We start from the raw sequence: 23,004 nt of genomic DNA on the forward strand, positions 1-23,004 counted from the left end.
GAATTTTTCACTCATATGGAGACGTCACTATTGTCAATGAAGGGCTGCAAAATTTAGGGGCCTACATTTTTGTATGCTCGGCGCTTACGGCCTTTGAGCAGGGATGGATCTTTATCGTGCCACACCTGCTGTGTGCCTGTGAGCCCGGCACAGTGTGACACAGGGTCTCGGTTTTTGCGGTCTCATCCGAAGAACCGCCCCATTTAGTCGCCTTTTTACGACAAGTAAGAGGTATACTGAGGACCTATTCTAGCCCGGATTCCCACGGGGTTATTGGTTTTAGAGGTTAAATACAATGAATTTGTATATTTATCGGTTTTAAAGGTTAAATATGCAAAGTCATTGTAAGAAAATTCCGAGACTCCTCGTGCACTGTATCTGGAATGTACTTCATATCTGACACTTACAGGGATTGTATTTTTAGGATTCTAATTTTACACATAGATCTGGATCTCTAATGGTTTCTACGTTTAAAGTTAAATGAGGTCAAGGTCTCCACCAGTGACACTTAGGCATTTTTTGTTTACAAGATTTGGAGTGTATCGTGGCAATTTTAATTACAGGTGCAGGGATATTATATTCAGATCTGGATTTTTAATGATATTAGGTCAAAAGGATACTTTATTGGAAAAATACCATGTTAATTGCGAAGAAAAGTTAATTGTGACTGAAAATAACGATAAACATGTGTTGATCTGATGTTTATCGAAATGAGAAACACCTCGTGTGTTTCATATTTTGCTACATGGAGTTCTTTTAATTCATTGTTGAGAAAGAGTTTGTCTACCGGTAATACTTTCAATGTCTTGCAAGGCACTTATATCTTGTTGTCTTTCAGCTTGGCGATTTTCTTGATCGTCTGCCCAAGAAGTATCAAAGGATGCATGTAAACAAATCATTCTAATGTCGACTTGTAAATCAAGGACAAGATTAACGCTATATTACATCAAATGAAATGAACATATCCTCTCTTTGGAATTTGAAACCACTGCTTCATATACAATTAAAATCACAGATGCATATAATACACGCCTCCATTTCTCAAAGTTTTCATCTCTTTCGCATTTGGCAAACTTCCTTGATGGTAATTTGGTTTATATACAATTCTGAATATCATACTGTATTATAGCATTCCTCGGGGATTACGGGAGTTGCACACACCCCATCCCTTCATTGAATTTTTTTTATAACAAAAACTTCATTTTTCTGTCACTTTGGGGCCAGCAACCCCATCGCCTTTGGGACGGAAAGGACACCATCTTGAGTCGCAACCCCTTGATTTTTTTTTTGATCCACCACAGCAAACATGTCCTCGGTTTCAGCTAGGGGTTCTCTTTGCTACCCATTGTCATACCATCATGGTTATTGTGACTTCATAATCAAGACATACTTGTCTGATTTCATCCAAATTCAAACTCTGTCAGAGCTGGTACTGACTAAAACCCGGTCTCGGTCCCGGTCTTCGGTCTCGGTCCCGTGACTAAAATCCGGTCTTCGGTCTCGGTCCCAGATTTTCTTATTCGATAAAAACAGAATACATCAGAATATTTTAGCCCTAATTTCTCGTTAACATAGATATAACATATCATGCCTGCATTCTGATAGTTGATTGATAATATTATTGTCGTCTTTTGTAAAATAATATGTGAAAACTCCGGGACCGGTGGGACCGAGAAATAAAAACAATGCTAAAAGCAAAGCATAAGGAATTTTTAATGCGCTACAGCTGTGAACGATGCGTGTATGAATCTTGATAAATATAGTACGTCTAATCTAATGGCTGGGAATTCCGGCAGAAATGAAAGTAAAATGTAAATATAAAAAATAAATTTCATTTTTGAAAATACACGAAGGCATCAATTGTGACGCTTCACGAATCACGATGGTGTAACGTTAAATAGTAACCCCAGGGATCATATCCTAACGTAGAAAGTTGACCACGATCAAATTTTAACATTATATTTTGATCAAAAACGGTCGTTGAAAAGTGATCAACGTTAAATTTTGATCAGTAGTGGGTTCATTTTTAACGGCTACTTAAATGTTACATTATTATGTAAATGTTTGAAATAAGATTATGAGAGAGAGAGAGAGGGGGGGGGGGATTGCAGCTGTAGCATATTGAAACCAAGATAATTTTTCTTCTTTAAATCTATTTATCAAATTGATAACTTGAAATCCATGACGAGATGCTTCTACATTTTACACACTACCACCCCGGGAAGTACTTGTGACAAAACGTAGATTAATATTTGTTTAATAATGAATAAAAATGAAACGTATTCATAATAGTAATCAAGATTTATATTCAAATATATCTTAAAATCTTTTATTTAGTATTTTTATATATGTTATTGATAAGGAAGTATTCTACCGAAACAATAAGAGTTCTCATTTCCCAATTCGCAATTTCTAACAAGACCACAAATAGATCTGCCGCTCCCGTGGCCGATAATAATGACTGCTTTATCAAATACTCGGTAATTTTACGACAGTTTTCACAATATTTCTTTTAATTCCTTCAAAAAATAAAAACCATGTGCATTATATTCATAGTACATTACACATGTAAAAGTACCGTCTTCCAAGGAAGACGGTGTCATATAGTTGAAGTATTTTACAGTCTTCGGACAGTGCACTTTTTCTCCTTTGTGATTGGTAGAAAATGTATGTGAAAATTCTAATTTATTTCATTGGTTGAAATTCTGTTCAACGAAAGGGAGATAATTTCCTGATGATCTAATTTACGTACGACTTAACAAGTTTACAAGATTTTCAGGTGGCAGAGGACAGTCCTTTTGGTTGTGAAACATGTGGGTAGGGGGTATACATCAAAGTCAGATTATGACAGACTAATGAAAAATCATATTTCCCTTTTATGTCAATACTTGTATTTCATATTGGTGTAGTTAATACATTATGACCCTAAATTACATGTAATCTATAAATACTGGTGCTGGTGCACAAAACATGCTCTGAGCAGGTGCCCCTTTCTTGCTTTGATTTTCTCTCATTTGGGCTAATCCGCACCGCACCCGCACTCCCCCCCCCCCCCCCCACCCCACACACACACCATCACAGTACCAAGCGTGGGGATTTAGACACTGTGCACAATCAAAAACCCTGTCTGCCCTTCTTAAAAATCTACCTTTCATATGGGGCCTCTCATATACAAACCTTTTGCTGGACCCTGCATGTTTTCACCGGAATTTCTTCAGCAACTGACCACTTGTCTTAGTTTCGTAGTTGCACCCATCTATATACTAGGAATCATGCATTCTCTACACCTCTGTCAACGGCTTTTTACAGAAATCTTGTAAAATTTCTATTATCCAACATTTATGTTTGGGACTAAATATTTAGTCATATTATGATATGTTTTTTGGTACAATTAAATTTATACTTACTGTAAATTGTTTAAAATCGCCGTTTTCTGATCATAAATTTGGAACTACTTCGTAATATGCGTATGAATGTAGGACATACACGTGGTGGAGATTTAAATGTAAACATGGAATCAAAAGTCAGAAAGGCTGTAAAAATACGATATAACTTGTAAAATAAGAGACAAACAGCTAAATGGTAAATATGTACTTATTAAAGCGTCAGTGGGCTATGAAAAGAGCCTGATGTATCACCTGTTGCCTGAACTTTTAAAAAGGGAAAAGAAACCGAGAATGGTTGTTTATATTATGTGATTATATTGTCACGTGATTCCAAGCGATGTGAAGCTTGCGTAACGCGTCCTCAGGTGAGAAAATGATTAGTCACATTTCTATTGGAATAAAAAGATTTAATTTGTGTTTTAATAAGACTGCGTATTTGCCAAATAAGTAATTACAATTGATCGTTTTCGTGTCAAGCGACACGTGTGGATCACTGTATTCAAGAAACACTTTGTATATTTGGGGTCATTTTTCAATGTTGAAATATGACCCCACCACTTCGACGAGATGTGTACTGTACAGAAAACATTTTGTACATTGAGAGCCATTTTTCAATGTTGAAATTTGACCCCATCAGAAATGATCTCTAAAGGTCATTTTTTTTAGCAAGGGTCAAAAAAAAAGTTTAATCAAATCCTTGTAACACATCAGAGCAGGCAAAGGATGTGGATTTTCGTAAAATGGACAAACGTGGCGATGATTTTTAAAGATGAGGTAAAACGACTTATTCAAATTTGACCAAACGGGTAATTTCCTAAGCTTTGTGTGTTTACTTCCATCAGTAGTCAAACAATTTTTATAGAATTTTAAGAAAGGCTGTACATGTATTACCAATTAGACTAAACGACTCAGGTACAGAGAATTCCCTGTTGAATGATGATACATGTAGATAAAATCTAGAGGGGTTGCATACTATTCTTAATAAAAGAGAAGAAGTCCATTTTTAGATTTTTGTTCTTGCAGTCGGACTGGTGAAAATTGAGCGGTCTCCCTTTCATGCAGTGTGACACAAGAGTGGTTGCTGAGATGTTTAACAGTCAAGTATAGTGGTCTCTCGGGCTGTTGAAATATTATAGCAGTAGTTTCTGAGTTTGTTTGATATCGCAGTAGTAGTTTCTGACTTCAATATTTTCCTTTGATGAGCAGCCGATAGACAAATCCATGGACAAAGACAGAATACATTTTTAATTCAAATGTATTAGAATGAGAAGTTAGCACGTCATTTCATTTTGCTTGCAAATATAGGAGTAGTCCAAGACTGAATAGAGAGGTGGCAAAACATCATTACCTATAGATTTTGATGGAGAAATATAGATCTGCATATACTTTTTGAAAACAAAATGTAGGTACAATGAATATGAAACGTACTGGCAAAAATCGATGATAAACTGTATTTTTAATCATGATGAAATAGAATGAAATCATTGTTTTATGTACATGTACATGCATATTTATTTTTCTGTTTTCAAGTGATGTAAATTTTCTCTCTCTCTCTCTCTCTCTCTCTCTCTCTCTGAATTAACGTTTAAATGTAATATATATTTATGAATGAAAACATGTATTTCATGTGTGTGCAAGTTTAAACATAATAAATCAATGAAAAACACACCTAAGATGTGTTGTCAACATTTGGTAAACATCCATTGCTAAACATGGTCAACGGAATGTAAACATGGCAGAGAAAGTATCCGATGACATCCTTTCACAGAGGCTTGCCATTGCAGCGGCTCCTAAAATTGTGAGGGAAATCAACAGCTCCTGAAATTTTCAGAAAAATCAAAAGCTCCCGAAATGTTTGGGAAACCGACAGCTTCCGAAATGGTTAATCAAATTCATGGACTGGTGATTGGTACATCATGTAGCTACATGTATCAAATCACAAAACGGTATATATAATCATCCAGAACCTAGGCTAAGTCCCGTTGGAATGCCACAGCTGAGAATACGTTCCTTTATTTCAGAAGACTTTACTATGCGATGTCTTGCAAGTCATTGAATTACAAGACTACCGCTCGACCAAAATCCCTAGTCATCACATGACCCTTTTAAGGTAGACCAGTATTTTTTTGAGAGAGCTACATATCTACAGTTACTTTTAATGTTGATACTGACGATTTATTGCATATATTTTTGTGACTATGGTGGGATATAGGTACATAATTTTGCACCAAAGACTAAACAGTGATACTGTTCCTTCAGGCCGAAAGGTCATGACCTTTATTCTCAGGGATAGTGAATAAATTCACAATGCCAGAGTGTATTAAAAAAGAAGATAAAACTGTGAACAGGTTGTATTTTATTGTACCTCTAAGCTTGTGGGTAAAAAAGAGGACAATCGTTAAAACAGACAGCTGTACGTCATAGACTGAAATAAAATCTTAAACTGCTTACAAGTACTCCATATGTTAACAAACTGCTTACAAGTACTCCAAACGATAACAAACTGCTTACAAGTACTCCAAACGATAACAAACTCCTTACAAGTACTCCAAGAGATAGCAAACTGCTTTCATGTACTCCAAGTGATAGCAAAATGCTTACATGTACTTCAAGTGATAGCAAAATGCTTGCATGTACTCCAAGCGGTACCAAACTGCTTATAAGTACTCAAAGCGATAACTAACTGCTTACAAGTACCAATACGATAACAAACTCCTTACAAGTACTACAAACGATAACAAACTGCTTACAAGTACTCCAAGCGGTACCAAACTGCTTACAGATACTCAAAGCGATAACAAACTGATTACAAATACTCCATACTATAACAAATTGCTTACAAGTACTCCATACGATAACAAACTGCTTACAAGTACTGTAAGCGATAACAAACTGCTTACAAACACTCCAAGTAATGAAAAACGGCTTACAAGTACTCTAATCGGTACCAAACTACTTACATGTACTAACTGCTTACATGTACTCCAAGAGATAACAAAATGCTTACATGTACTCTTAGAGATAACAAAATGATTACTTGTACTCCAAGCGATAACAAACTGCTTTCAAGTATTCCATACGATAACAAACTGCTTACAAGCACTCCATACGATAACAAACTCCTTACAAGTACTCCATACGATAACAAACTGCCTACAAGTACTCCATACGATAACAAACTGCTTACAAGTACTCCATATAATTGCAAACTGCTTATAAGTACTCCAAGCGATAACAAACTACTTACAAGTACTCCAAGCGGTACCAAACTGCTTACATGTACTACAAGCGATACCTAATTGACTACAAATACTCCAAGCGGTTCCAAACTGCTAACAAGTCCTCAAAACGATAACAAACTGCTTTCAAGTATTCCATACGATAACAAACTGCTTACATGTACTACATACGACAACAAACTGCTTACATGTACTACATACGATAACAAACTGCTTACATGTACTTCATACGATAACAAACTGCTGACATGTACTTCATACGATAACAAACTGCTGACATGTACTTCATACGATAACAAACTGCTGACATGTACTTCATACGATAACAAACTACTTACATGTACTACATACGATAACAAACTGTTTACATGCATTCCATGCGATAAGAAACTGCTTACCAACACTCCAAGCGATAACAAACTGTTTACATGTATATATACTCCGAGTGATAAAAGGAATAAAACAAGATATGTCGATCGATTCGATATACATGTATCCCTCGAGTTAAGGAGGTAGTCTATAACATCATAATGGCTGACTTCCTTTTAAAACATGGGTGAAAATATATAAATATCAGCAATATTTGTCTATTCATTACAAAAATCATTGCCTAGCTGGGTAGTTCAGTAGGTTAGCACGTCGAGTGCTGAACTGTAGATCGCGGGTTCGAGTCCAGTGAGGTTTTTAATCCCCCCCCCCCCGATTGTTTTCTACAAAAACTGCAGTTTTTGTCTAAATAAAGTAAAGGAGTATAGCGCACTTGGTATGCAATTTCGCCTACACAAATACTTTTTTCTTGAATATCATTTTTTACAAATATTCTGCTATACAATGTCAGTTTACACTTGTGTTAACCCAAATTACTTAATAAAGATATCTATATGTTGATAGTATCTTTATTTGATAAGCATAAACATCACCATGATTATATAGATATAGTAGATGTAACGTAATGGGCATAAAAAATTGCAAACTGTTGCAAAAGGCCACCCTAAACCAGAAATAAAACACTGAAATTGTTTTACTTGAGTAAGACTGTACATAAGTCCATTTGAGGAAATTTGGTTTAAGGTGGCCTTCTTGTTGAAAATGGATAAAATATGAAAAATTCGTTCTCAAAATTTACCTTGAGATTTAGTAGCCTGTCAAACGTTAAACTTTTAAACTTGCATGCCTTGGTGGCCTAGTGGTTTAGGTGCTCGGTAATCTTACACTTAAACCATACATTCCGAGTTCAAGTCCAATATATTCCCAATCTATTTTTTTTTTTTTTTTTTTTTTTTTTTGCTTTTCATTTTTTGGGGTCATTTTCTTGAGAGGGTGTGTGTGTGTTATAAATATGATACATATATTATAACAAACATTAGTCATTTCAATCATAACTTCCAATATTTGCAAGTTACGACTTAAAGAAAGGGAATTTATTCCGAGATCACTGTAGTTCCGTTTGTTTACACTAACATGTTCCTGTGTGCACAGGATTTTTAAACCGTAATATGGCTGACGAAAAGCTAAACAAATACTACAGGGAAAAGGGCACAAATGTATGGATCGCCAAATTAACATAAACTCAAATAATTGAAGATATCTTTAATTATTTGAAGATATCATCAATTCAATTGTTGCTCTCTTTAATTGAATTAATGCGCGCATTAAATCAATTATTACTCTCATTAAATGAATTCATGCGCGCTTCAATTCAATTATTGCTCTCATCAATTGAATTAATGCGCGCATCAATTGAATTAATGAGAGCAATAATTGATTTAATGCGCGCATTAATTCAATTATTGCAATTGATGCGCGCATTAATTCAATTAATGAGAGCAATAATAGATTTGATGCGCGCATTAATTCAATTATTGCTCTCTTCAATTCATTTGATGAGAGCATCAATTTAATAGAAATATTGCTCGCAATAATTAATTTAGAGCTCGCTTTAGATAATTTGATGGTCTCTTTAATTCAATTGAAGATATTTTAAAATCATTTACAATGCTTTTGTATAAGGAATTAATGCGCGCATCAATTCTTTTAAAGAGAGCAACAATTCAATTAAAGATATCATTAATTCAATTGTGGATATGTTGAATTGAAGATATCTTTAATTATATAGTTGCTCTCTCTAAAAGAATTATTGCTCTCTCCAAATGAATTAAAGATATCATTAATTCAATTTAAGAGAGTAATAATTGAATTAATGCGCGCATTAAAGCAATTATTGTTCTCATCAAATGAATTAATGCGCGCATCAATTCAATTATTGCTCTCATCAATTGATTTAATGCGCGCATTATATCAATTATTGCTCTCTTCAATTGAATTGTAGCGCGCATCAATTCAATTGTCGATATCATTAATTCATTTGAAGAGATCATTAATTCAATTGAAGCGCGCATCAATTCAGTTGAAGAATTAATGCTATCATCAATTCAATTAATGCGCGCAATAATTCAGAATTGAAGATATCATTAATTATTTGAAGAGATCTTTAATTCAATTGTTGCGCGCATCAAATGAATTGATGATATCTTCAAATAATTGAAGATATCTTCAATTATATTTGAGTTTATGTTAATTTGGCGCTCCATACAAATGCACAGCATATAAGTAAAAATAGGTCAAAGGAGGAAAAGAACTGTTATACAGTTTGACTTCTCAAACGTAAATATAAAAACTCATGTAGCAACTTGTCATATGATATTTAGCCAAAACTAAACACTCGAATTATCAACCAAGGGCAACTGAACTGATGAACTGATGAAATCTATTAAAGGTGCTGCAGTTATGTCAGAAAAAGACAGTGAGTTAAGTAATGCCATATGTAAAAGGGTTGTCGTGTAATCTGAATGCACAATATATTGTACTGTTCGTAATTCCAAATAAGAAAATGGTTTATTGATTAAAGAATGACTAATATAAATGTCAGTAATGCTAAACTGCGACAGTTATTTATCTTGGTTAACGAAATATAAAAAACGTCGGCCTTATGTTTAAATATAACACGCCAGTCTATTATTGGAAACCGGTGTTTTCCATTTAGATTTCTGAGTCGACCGTTTCGTCAGCAAATGAGCTGTACCTCTTTTCAAAATATTGTTGAACACATCTCCACTTTTCATCCATACCAAATTTCTCTGGTGTAGCATAACTCCTTAAAAGACATACAGTGTCCTCCACATCTGCTTCGTACTTAGATATTTTATCAAAAATAGATATTAACAGCAAACTAACAACTCAACTGTGTGACAAACGAGATGATTTCAGCTTCTCCATCGTCAATTTCCCATATTTATGTAGCAATATTCCATTATTACCTGCATATATATGGGATTTATATCTCTCAAATGATTCGATACGCAAGAGCTTGTTCTATGTATGATCAGTTTTAAAACCGAGGCAGGCTACAGACAAACAAGTTGTTGCTACAGGGGTTTCAACAGTCTCGTTTAAAGTCAGCATTTCGCAAATTATATGGTCGTTATAACGATCTAGAATGTTTTTGCCAATACACTATCATTGGGTCAAATGCTGTTTGACATGTTTCATACCGACTGTTAGGCCGTTCCGGGCACACTGATTTTGACTACGGATTACTCCGTTCACCTGATCAAAACATAGGGCTCGTGGCTGGTTAGTCCGAAATATCTGACGTTTTCCTGACTTTTTTTTAATGATTTTGATATTTACCGGTATATATCAAAATCATAAAAAAAGCCAGGAAAACGTCAGATATTTCGGACTAGTGGCTGGTGTGAAAGGTCATCAGGGGATGCTTACTTCTCCTAGGCACCTGATCCCACCTCTGGTATGTTCAGGGGGTCCGTGTTTGTCCAACTCTTGATTTTGTATTCCTGATGGGAGTTATGAGATTGATCACTGTTCGTTATCTTCACCTTTATAGGAGTTATGAGATTGATCACTGTTCGCTAGCTTCACCTTTATAGGAGTTATGAGATTGATCACTGTTCGTTAGCTTCACCTTTCATATAAATATCGAAATATTCATGGATATGCTTCGATCGAGAGGAAAATGCTTTCTGGAAATGAGACAGATAAATCTGTACACGAACATTAAAAAGTAATACTAGCTGTCATTTTGGTGTTGAAAATATTTGTTGCAAAATTGTGATTTACTATTTCAATGACAGAAAAAAATAAGGTTTATAAACGGTTTACAACGACTTATTCTATGAACAACTGAATTTAAAAAAAAAAAGAAAGAAGCGAAAGTAGGTGAAAGGGATAAACATGGGCGATCGGCTGAAAGAGCTCAGAGAGCGCTCTCAGAAAAGGAAGGAAATTCTTGCTAGAGCAGTAAGAAATTTATTTCTAGCGAGTACTCATAACATAATTATTCATTACACAGCCGTGACTTTTTATGATCTGATTATATAAGCTAATAGATAAGTAAATTCAAACAATGCATTGCAAATCTTAACAAAGTTGTCTTTGTCAAAAAAAATAATAAATTCAAACACATATTGATATGCTGTTAATTTTTGTTACTAAATGACACAACAGCGCTAGTAAATGACAGATACAATTCTTATTTCTAGATTTCTCAGCTCTATTTGATGTCAGCTCGAATTTGTTCAGTTTAGCGTCTCTCGAAAGTGAGACACAAAATCTTTAATAACCTATCGTTCCACGGGTAGATCATGCAACCATTAGTATACACGTTAGATCACAGGAGTACGAAATTTTATCTATAAAGTCAATTAAATTAACTCGATTGACCAAGCCATGAGCTAGCATGGTCAATCGAGTGAATTTTATTGATAAAATTTTGAACTCCAGTGCCAGTGTGATTAGGTCTCTGTTAGAAATTATCTAACCATCATTACTATCACACATTTTTACAAGTAATGAAGAAGTAGTCATCTGGGACTAATAGAATCCTTCATTATTACGAGTATGGGATAAGGAAATTCCACTGAGGGGACAAGATTCGCAGTCTACGACGAGGCTTTGCCGAGTTCTAGACAGCGAATCTTGTTCCAGAATTTCCCTATCCCACATGAGTAAATAATGAAGGATTATTTTTCTCACATTATACCTACAGTTTAGTGCATAAATTTAGGAGCTTTGAGAAAATTCTAAATTATCAAAATCCTCCTTTGAACTTCGATGCAAAAACTAATTAGATAGGCAGAAAGAGCATACCTGAAAATCGTTTACACTGTAAGTGTAAACTACAAAACCCAAGGTTGTCCACCAGAAAGCTATACCACATGAAAATTTAAAGATAACAATGCAAAATATTTTTACTTCACCGTGTAACGTAAATCATAGAAAATATATGATGTCACAATCAAATGACGTTGCAACAGTGTGAGACAGAAAAATCTCACATGGCTGTCTCACATGGGTTAAGTCGGTCTCACACTGATGATAATGTGAGAATATTACTTCTTCTCCATTTTCTTCTCAATCTAATTTTTGTGGAAACGAAGGGGTAATTTATATTCGGTCGCTTCTATCTCCTTTTTGCTATCCAAGCTTAACCTCGTAAAAAGTATGTTGGAAATGCTTACTGCATCAATTGTGCTTAGGTTCAATATTATTTCATGTTACATTTGATATGAATCATCTGAAAACTTCCCAAAATCAATCCATGAGTGATTTTTCTGTAGGTAAATCTGACTGACAACTCCACACTAAATCAATGATAATCATGATGATGATCATTTCACATAATACATCTTTATATTACAAATCGCATTTTCTCTATGAACCAACCAATTTTAGCACGCGACACAATCTGTTCATATTGACTATGAATGGATTATGAACTAGCTGAAAGCACGCGGCTGAAAGAACGTAATGATTTTAAAAAATGCAACGTGTTACAAAGATCTCGCAAAGTCACACCCCGGATTAAGATTGTGAACTTATGTGGATTATCATCCTAATCTTGTGGTCTCCTTACTCCAAAATACACTGCACCGTGCAATGTTGATAAAAGGCAGGGTGAAGTGTGACGTCATTTCTAAGTTTTGACGTACGTCACAATATGACTGTGACATAGGTGGATCTTAAGTGTTTGTTTTATGCAACAAAATATTTCCTGACTTATACAAGCAAAATAAACAAATGGTGATTTAGTAAATGAATATGAATATAAGAAATGAACAGCACTTTTGAGCTGCTCATGGTCAATATGAATGGATTTGAATTTGGGGCAACTTTTCTGTGAATCGCTAGCACGATTCACAGAATTTGCCTCAAATCCAAATCCGTTCATATTGACCATCAACAGCTCAAAAGTGCTGTTCATTTCTCAAATAAACAATTACTTTAGTGCATGCATCACCTAGTTTTGTAAGTTTCTAGATAAGATGTATTATACAATAATGCATGTAAAGTAATCATTATACACTTTTGATAGTCAAACCAGTTTTTACATTTTTGCCATTATAGTTTGGTGTTGAAGGACCCGATGGTTTGAAAGAAGCTCTCAACATAAAGGAAGAGACCACACTGAAGAAGAAGAGCTTAGGGTATTTTATGGTTTCTTATTGAGATAGAAGGATTCATACAATACATGTATATATGCATGCCTGTACATTTGTAATAATCATCGTTAAAAGATTAAAAAGGTATAGATATCCCACACTACATGTATCATTTCCAAAGATAAAACTAAGATGTGAGGCATGAAGGTAGATGTGACTCAAGAGACTCATTAAAATGGAATCTGAATGTTAGGAAGCAACTTCAAGCTGTGTGTTTACATTTGTTACAGTGTATATTTTAGGGGGGGGGGGGGGCATTTTAATATATTTTCAGAAAATTCAAAATGTGATAAGAATGAATATTTATGCTATAAAGTACTGTATATCATTTTAAAATATAATAAATTTGTATAGTATAAAGTATATCAACATGATTATTCTATTTATATAATTAATTTCTTCAGTATGATATCTATTCATAGAATGAATTTCTATATGGAATATTAATGTACATTTGTTTAAACACTCAGTGATGGGGATGCAGGTCCCTCCAAAAAGCTGAAGACTGATGATAATAAAGAGGTGGTGAAAGAACCCAATGACAAAAAATCAAATGCTTCATCAGAGGTAAGTTTATATTGTGGGGTTTGAAATGTTAAGTTTTTATAACACAGCATCAAATAGAAAGTTTATATAACAGAGTATCAAATAGAAAATTTATATTGATTGATTAAATATTGTTTAACGTCCCTTTTGAGAACCTTTCACTCATATGGAGATGTCACCATTGTCGGTGAAGGGCTGCAAATTTAGGCCTATACTCGGTGCTTACGGCCTTAGTCTCGCTCTTAGAGCAGGGAGGGATCTTTATCGTGCCACACCTGTTGTGACACGGGGCCTCAGTTTTTGCAGTCTCATCTGAAGGATCGCCCCATTTAGTCGCCTCTTACGACAAGCAAGGGGTACTGAGGACCTATTCTAACCCGGATCCCCACAACTTCAAATAGTAAGTTTGTATGTTTCATCAGAGGTAAGTTTATCATATAAGTCTTCAGATAACTTCTTTATATGAAACATCTAACACACAAACTGGTTGCATATTATAAAACACTTCGTCTACCAAAATTCATTACTGCTGAGACTCCTGAAGATCTACCCTATACTTTGCATAGAATGAAAGGACAATATATTACGGCAATGAACCAAAGCTGATGCCACTGTTAATATAGGAATGTTTTAACTTGTTTCCTTATTATCCTTTTCTGAATACTATTTGGTAATGTAGTGTCTTTAGGTATTTACAAATTAAATGATTGTGATTTAGATTTAGAAGAGAATTTATTTTTGTGAGTAAACATAGCATAGGAATTGAGAAATATTGTAAACAGCTCATAGTTGGCATAAAGATAGCCATGAATCAGAAGAAATAAACATCCTGTTTTATCGTAAAGACATCAGATTCTCAGAATTTTCAAAGCAGTCTTGCACAATTTACATACAACACCCATTAGTCATGGGTACCTCAGTGTTATAGCATTTGCTTTGTGACCTAGTTCGAGTCCCATTTGTTACATGGCTGCATCAAACCTGGTAAGACGTTAAAATAGGTAGTGATTGCTCTTTCACCAAATGCTCCACATTTAGAGGTGAGAAACATGAGTCATTCAGATCTGACCTTAAAACGGGGGTCTCACCGCAGGCTCTAGCATGTTAAAGAACCTTCACTGCTACGGCCCTGAGTGCTAAGCATAGGTCTAAATTTCTGGTACTTCACCTACAGCTGGTGATGTCTCAATATGAGTGGAGAATTCTTGGAAGAACATGAAATAAACACACAACACCTTTACTGTATGTTCTCTGTGGTGAAGAACATGAAATAAACACACAACACCTTTACTGTATGTTCTCTGTGGTGAAGAACATGAAATAAACACACAACACCTTTACTGTATGTTCTCTGTGGTGAAGAACATGAAATAAACACACAGCACCTTTACTGTATGTTCTCTGTGGTGTGATACTCAGGCGACTATACAGGTTATGACCCGCTTGTCTTAATACCTGGTTATAAATGCACACATTTTCTCAAGAGGGGAGACATGTACAGGTGTATGATCAGTGATTAATGGCTCACATCATATCAACAAACTCGTCACTTCTGTTCCAGAATGATAATGACCAGGAAGATGAATTTTACAAAGATTCGAGTACATTCTTGAAGGTATGTATAAAAAAAAAAAAAAAAAAAAGCCAGCAACAAGACATAACATATGATAATGTACTGTTGATTACATGTACAGTGGCACTCGTGTAGTGTGATTGTCATGGTGTTGGTTTTAAGTAATTGCAAATATAAATATTTTGAAACTGTTTTGAAACTTGAGGTGTTGTAAACAGGGAAACTACCACCCTGTGTTGTTATTGAAAAATCAATCCCATCTTAAATTTAATAGTTGGTGTTTGCTACTTCTGAACAGTTAGTTAATTTAAAGACCCAATTTTTAGTTGCCGTCCCTAAAATGTACTTGTGTCGAGATCAAAGTTCAGCCGCCTGTCAATCAAACTTAGAGCTCAGTTTGATTCTTAGTCAACTTACAGTAAGTTCAGTGTTTTGACAAAACAAGAAGCTGATATTTACATGTCTGCTGTTGCTGTTTTCCTTTAGCTTGATCGACTAAAGAATTAAGACTATGTTTAAAGTTATTTCAATTTAGGAATTCTAAATCATGAATGATAGCATACAGAACATGTTCTATTTCAGCAGCGATTTTTAAAAACTATGCAAAATTGGTTTAATGCAGCACACGGGCGGTCGGGGCATGATACGCTAAAAGAATAGGGTCTCTAAATTCAAGTTCTAGATTTGCCCTCTGGTGATCAAACAGGGGTGAATATTTCAGCAAATACAGTATTGATGTTGCTAATTCTTGAAAACTCTCGAGAATGCAGATATTGATATATGGGACTTTTGCATTTTAGGGAACACAGAGTGCAAATCCTCACAACGATTACTGTCAGAACTTCGTGGATACTGGAGAGAGGCCCCAGAATTTCATCAGAGACACAGGTAGAGTCCAAATATAAAACATTTCAAAATGATGTTGAACATGATAAATTCATGAATCTTTGGTTTGATTTATAAATTATTTTATATATCCCACTTACTTATTAACAACTTTAAACAAACACTTTTGTAATTTGTGTTGTTTTAAATTGCAATTATGACCCCCCCCCCCCAAAAAAGGCTGATTGTTTACCTAATTTTTTTAATTTAAAAGAAAATTTTTTGTCATTTCTTAAAAAAAAAATTTCATTTTTCAGGTCTTGCCAACCGATTTGAGGAGTATCCCAAGCTGCGAGAACTGATTCGTTTGAAGGATGAGCTGATATCAAGAACCAATACACCCCCTATGTGAGTGCCAGTGTTCGTGCAAATAATTAAGCATTTATTTCCTGCGGGGATGGGTTGATTGTCAGGGATAAAAATAGGAATTTCCCAGTAGTGATTGATTGAGAAAGTGAATGCATATCTACAGGTGTAGCCAGGAAGATAGAAATGGTATGTTAAATTTGCTTGTCTTTTACCAGGTACTTGAAATGTGACCTTCAAGAATTTGACCTTGGTGAAATTGGCTGCAAGTTTGATGTCATGCACATAGAACCACCATTAGAGGCGTACCAGAGGTCAACAGGTGCAGTGTACGACAAATACTGGAGCTGGGATGAGGTGTGATATCAAATTACAAATTATTACATCAAATATATGTACAATGATGACATATCTAGAGGGCAAAGAGGAAAGGGTAAATTACAGATTATTTTAAGTAAAAAAAAAACGAAAGTGTACAACAGTGGGAGAGGAGAAAGAAGAGGGGGTGGGGGGGGGGGGGTATTATAGGGGTTGCAATCTTCCCCTTGTGTTTCTGTTAGTATCTTGCCTTGCATGGAAATGTACCATGTTGTTTAATTTTATTAGATTGAGAGATTAAATATTTCTGCTGAATTGTTGACTTTCTGCACAGGTATATCAAACATCATGTGAAACCCATGTGGTTAGATCATAGATATACCTCAGTGAAGCAAACTGAGAGGATAGACCCCTTGTAATGAATTGTATCAAGTTGTTGAATTTCTATATATTAGATTGAGAGACTGAATATTCCGGCTGTTGCGGCTCAGCGATCCTTCATGTGGATGTGGTGTGGAAATGCGGATGGTCTAGAGAGAGGAAGACAGGTATTTCTAAAAAATAGCCGTGTAATTTACATTAGAGAAAGGAGGATGGGTATTTATAAACATAGCCATGTAATTTACATTAGAGAGAGAAGGACGGGCATTTCTAAAAATAGCTGTGTAATTTAATTAGAGAGAAGATAGGAATTTCTGTATAGTGGTGTAATGATGAAGACTGGTATTTCTGTATAGTGGTGTAATGATGAAGACAAGTATTTCTGTATAGTGGTGTAATGATGAAGACAGGTATTTCTGTATAGTGGTGTAATTATACCCCCCGCAACAAGTTGTGGGGGGGTATACTGGAATCGGGTTGTCTGTCTGTCCGTCCGTCCGTCCGTCTGTAGACGCAATGGTTTCCGGGCTCTAAAGCATTATCCTTTCCACCGACCGTCACCATATCATATATATGGACTACCCATGGGATGAAGATGTTCCCTATCGATTTTGGGGTTAAAAGGTCAAAGGTCAAGCGCACTGGACATCGAAGTAGCAATATGGTTTCCGGGCTCTAAAGCGTTATCCTTTCCACCTACCGTCACCATATCATACATATGGACTACCCATGGGATGAAGATGTTCCCTATCGATTTTGGGGTCAAAAGGTCAAAGGTCACGTGCACTGGACATCAAAGTAGCAATATGGTTTCCGGGCTCTAAAGCGTTATCCTTTCCACCTACAGTCACCATATCATACATATGGACTACCCATGGGATGAAGATGTTCCCTATCAATTTTGGGGTCAAAAGGTCAAAGGTCACGTGCACTGGACATCGAAGTAGCAATATGGTTCGGTTTGTCATGCCATTTGTTTTTTACACTCAGAAAAGAGGTAGTTTATACCTATTACCAACACCCTTTGGGAGATTGGGGTAAGCGGGGGGTATTCTTAGTGAGCATTGCTCACAGTACCTCTTGTTTACAATAGAGAGAGGAAGACAGGTATTTTTGAATAGTCGTGTAATGATGAAGACAGGTATTTCTGAATAGCCATGTAATTTACCATTGATAGCAATCTAATTAAAATTAGATGTTAGATCCGCTCACATACTCGCTACACAAACGTTTGTGTAGCGAGTATGTGAGCGGATCTAACATCTAATTTTAATTAGATTGCATTGAGAGATGAAGACAGGTATTTCTGAATAGCCGTGTAATTTACAAAGACAGACCTCTTACTGTTTCATGTTGTCTTCCTCATACTGGTTTGATTGCAAAACATTTGAAATGTGTAATTTATGAGTATTGTACATGCTTACAATATCAAAGTTGTTTATGCGTTTGAAATTACTGTGTTGTACTCTCAGTTTGTATACTGATTAATTAAGTCAAGTGGAATATTCAGTATTGTAATTGAAATGATTACATGCTGAGATTGAAACCAGTAGGAAAGAAAATAACTATTTACACATTTATTAAGGGGACATGGTTTTAGTTTGAATTCTTCTTTTTCTTCCTCTTCTTCTTCCACTTCTCATACAGAGTTTGTATGGGTCAAAACTTCTTAATCTTTTGACATCTAGGCCTTTGATATTTGGTATGTGGGTATACCGTGATAAGACAGTGTACCATTTTTGATGATCTTTGACCTTTTGTGTAAAAGTCAAATAATAGAATTTATGGGGCATTTATTTTTTCAAGACCATAACTGTTTTGTCTTTTGACATCGGCCTTTGATATTTAGTATGTTGTCAAGTTTAATTTACTATCTTATGTTCACAACAGTGTTGCTTGTTTGAAGCACATATACTTATAGGGGACTGTCATGTACCGTAACTCTTAATTTTCCTCTTTAAAGATGATCCCTGAAAATTTGTATAATTTTTTTTTTTTTTTTTTAATTTAGAGTAGTTTTCTTTGTCCTGGAGAGACCATTGTGCATCTGCTATTTATTGTGCCTCAAGGGACTGGTATTTTATGATTTCTTTTTATTAATTTTATAGTTATACCTCCCGCAAATGAAGTTTTTTTTTGGGGGGGGGGTGTTAGACTGGAATCATCTTGTCCATTTGTCTGTAGACATCATTTATCCAGAGGATATCTTTAACACCAATGAACAGATTTCATTAAAAATTTATGTATATCTTACATGAATAATGAAGTTTGTGACTTGCTATTTTGATCAAGATATTTTAATATTCAAGGAAGTTATGGATATTTTTTTTTCCATTTTAAAGGGACTGGTTCACGATTTTTGGTAAAAATATTTTTCATTTTTGATGTTAAACATTAAAAATGTAACTCATTTAATGTTGACAGCCAAAAGTTTGACCTTCTGAATGCAAGAATAAAAGCAAAATTTTAGCCTTAAATCTGTGTTATGTAAACAAAGACTCGAGTCTTTTTATGTATACAAACAAACCAGTGAAATATTGATTTTGTAATATAAAGCATCTTAATTTTACATAGTCACAAATTAACTTTTAGATGACACATTTTACCCCAAAAATGCTTGAAATGCGAAAGATATAATAAACTTAGATCGATATCCATTTCTTTTGAAAATTTCGTAACCAATAACATATCGCAATCTTTGTTTACAAAACAAATAATAAACTCTCTAAAATGAGCTTCTGTGATATTAAATATATAACCCTAATTTTTATGTGAACTCTTTTAAACACATTAGACAGTAGATTTTGATCATTAAAAGTGAAAAAGAAAATTTTGGGGAAAATCGTGAATCAGTCCCTTTAAGGGGGTTGTGTCAGCTTCTAGAGTATATTTTAAAAACCAATGGACAGGTTTGATTCAAACTCCATGTATATATTATGTATATAATGAAGTTGTGCTCCTGACATTTTTATTGAGATTCGATAACATTCAAGGAAATTATGGATATTTACATTTTATAGGTGCTTTTTCAACTTCATTGACTTAGTCATTTTCTTTTACATTTTGTATTGATCTTTTCTTTCACAGCGACTACTGCATTAGTTTAGGAGAGGGTATAATGGAATCATCAATCCATTTGTCAGTCTGTCTGCCTATCTGAGGATGATTTTGTTAATAAAAGATGCGTTGTTTTCTGGTTCATGTATGCTGAAAAGTAGTTATCCATGTAATATTCAGAAATTATATTAAGCATATGTTCAATATTCTGAGTAACACACTACTGCAGAATATATAGTCTTGCATTTACATTAATTGTTCTCAACAATCTTCATGTCAAAAGGATGCGGTTATTCTTCAATGAGCACAAATTCACCATTTCCCACCATCCAATGTGCCCTGCGGGGGTTATTAGTCCCAATAGAGCATTTGTAGTTTTATTATTTCTATTTATAGTGCCTCAAGAGATGGGGATTTAGACGATGTGAAGATATCTGCTGGATAAAAACAAATCATAAAAAACCCCTGGAGAAGAGAGCCCTCGATCCATCTGCTGTTCTCCAGAGAACTAAGGTATGCTCAAGACAAAGACTTCAATAGAGTGAAACCTCTCTAATCTGACAGGATCTGAGAAATAATATCCAATTCAGTTGAGACAATGTGTTGGATTACTCAATTTTGAATATTTTCTTTTAGATTCAATGTCAGATGGCATAGGATCCCACGAACTGATAGACAGTAGACAGTATAAAGTTGTTAACATTTTTAAGGTCAATATGCTTTAGCTACCTTAGAAGTGTTGTACTCCAGGGAAGCTTAAGTATTGTATTGATCTAAAAAAAAATGTCAATATCTGTTTTATTTTACATGTGTATGGTTGAATAATTTAATGATTCAAAATTCATCTTAATTTATTTGAAACTTTCAACAAATTTTGGCCTGATGCTGGACTCTATATTCACCTCGGAGGCACGATGTCATTACACAGATTGTAAAATTTTCATCAATGACAAAAATTTGATTGGTGTGTTCAATGTCCTAAAATTTTTAATGATATTTGTATAGGAGCACTGCCTGATGGGAATAAAAGGCACGGTTAAAAGAAGCACCGATGGAGATTTCATTCATGCCAATGTGGACATTGATCTGATCATTGATGAAGAAACTGAATACGGCAGCAAAAGCAAACCAGTGGAAATATTTCATATCATGGAGCACTTTTGTCTCGGAAAACGTCGTCTGCACATCTTTGGACGAGACGACACAATCAGGGCAGGCTGGCTAACAGTTGGTCCTGAACTGACCAGTTCAAATTTTGATGCAGGAGTGTATTCGGGTTACTTCAACAAAAATCCCAATGACTTCCTGACAGGGTGTACAGAGGAAATTGAAAGACTCCGGCCCAAATCGCCCACTCCAAAAAACAAACAGCAGGGGTCAGATGGTCGTGGGGGTGGGAGAGGGGCTTCTGGCGGCAGGGGAGGTTCTGGTTCAAGAGGGGGTGGCTCCAATGCTAGAGGGGGATCTCAGGGGAGGGGATCATTTTCAAGGGATGGACACTCATTTTCCAGGGGTTCATTTTCAAGAGGGTCTAGATCGAGAGGAGGTGGTTTTAAAGGTAGGGGAGGTGACAGATAAATGTGTGTTTTTTATTGGCAATGTATTGTGTTGTTATGTCTATACATCACACGATCCACTATGAATCCCTGTTTTCCTGATCAGAGTGATCCGCCCTTAATTCCTGCATTTTACTTTGCTAATTAGTTGAATGCAAGCTACATATGGAATACACATTAATGGTCAAGCAGAATGAGTGTTTGATAACCAGTTCAACTACTTGTACTATTGCAAAAATTTACCCTTCTCTAGTATTATATCAAAAATAAAATCAAAAATATTGTTACCGATATTCTCAAAAACAAGTACTGATACTATATGTTTTACTTTTATTGTACATTTCTTTTGGGTTTACTGCCCAAATATTTTTAGTTTGTATCTATCAGACATCCTTAATGTGGTATCGTACCTCCTTAATGTGGTATCAGACCTCCATAATGTGGTATCAGACCTCCTTAATGTCGTATCTGACCTTATTGTTGATCATACCTCCTCAATGTGGTATCATGCCTCCTTAATGTGGATCACACCTCTTTAATGTGGTATTATGCCTCCTTAATGTGGTATCAGACCTCCTTAATGTGGTATCTGACCTTATTGTTGATCATACCTCCTCAATGTGGTATCATGCCTCCTTAATGCAGTATCAGACCTCCATAATGTGGTATCATACCTCCTTAATGCGGTATCATACCTCCTCAATGTGGTATCATGCCTCCTTAATGTGGTATCAGATGTCCTTAATGTGGATCACACCTCTTTAATGTGGTATTATGCCTCCTTAACGTGGTTTCAGACCTCCTTAATGTGGTATCAGACATTCTTAATGTTGTATAGGACATCCTTAATGTGGTATCATGCCTCCTTAATGTGGTATCAGACATCCATTATGTTTTATCAGACATCCTTAAAATTTCAGGTGTTTTATATCAATCAAATTTTTACATATTCCAAATTCTGCATGCTTATCCAAATACATATGTACAGATTTTATTTAAATTTTATTTTTTTTTTTTTTTTTTTACCTTAGATGATGCTTTATATTCATTATACATGTATATATTATCATCCCCAGTATCACAGAGTATAAGGCTTCTTACGATTACTGTAAAACGGTGTTGTCGTGTTATGCAGAATGTCATGTAAATGTTACACATGAATGATGGAATATTTTACAAAGTGTCAGAATACATTGTCAACACAATATATCTCAAAATAAAGATTTGAACAGATTTCTG

At 35.1% G+C, this 23,004-nt stretch overlaps 1 protein-coding gene across 1 annotated transcript; it reads left to right on the top strand.

The window, feature by feature from the left end:
* The first annotated feature begins 10,664 nt into the window (after nucleotides 1-10,664).
* Nucleotides 10,665-22,999, top strand: LOC125671435 (N6-adenosine-methyltransferase non-catalytic subunit-like). Its single transcript, XM_048907178.2, has 10 exons — nucleotides 10,665-10,942; nucleotides 13,049-13,128; nucleotides 13,614-13,710; nucleotides 15,251-15,304; nucleotides 16,063-16,150; nucleotides 16,405-16,495; nucleotides 16,672-16,810; nucleotides 17,227-17,319; nucleotides 20,606-20,722; nucleotides 21,215-22,999. The coding sequence occupies exons 1-10, from the start codon at nucleotides 10,877-10,879 to the stop codon at nucleotides 21,785-21,787; spliced, it is 1,398 nt and encodes a 465-aa protein (XP_048763135.1). The 5' UTR covers nucleotides 10,665-10,876; the 3' UTR covers nucleotides 21,788-22,999.
* The last annotated feature ends 5 nt before the right edge of the window (nucleotides 23,000-23,004 follow it).

This window comes from Ostrea edulis, chromosome 4 (assembly GCF_947568905.1).
Source record: "Ostrea edulis chromosome 4, xbOstEdul1.1, whole genome shotgun sequence".
Classification (NCBI taxonomy): Eukaryota; Metazoa; Mollusca; class Bivalvia; order Ostreida; family Ostreidae; genus Ostrea; species Ostrea edulis.

Excerpts from the sequence above, each read along its gene's own strand:
- LOC125671435 (XM_048907178.2), top strand. The coding sequence starts at position 10,877 with ATGGGCGATCGGCTGAAAGAGCTCAGAGAGCGCTCTCAGAAAAGGAAG. Across the intron at positions 13,711-15,250 it reads AATCAAATGCTTCATCAGAG|AATGATAATGACCAGGAAGA; the intron begins GTAAGTTTATAT and ends CTTCTGTTCCAG. Across the intron at positions 16,151-16,404 it reads GAATTTCATCAGAGACACAG|GTCTTGCCAACCGATTTGAG; the intron begins GTAGAGTCCAAA and ends TTCATTTTTCAG.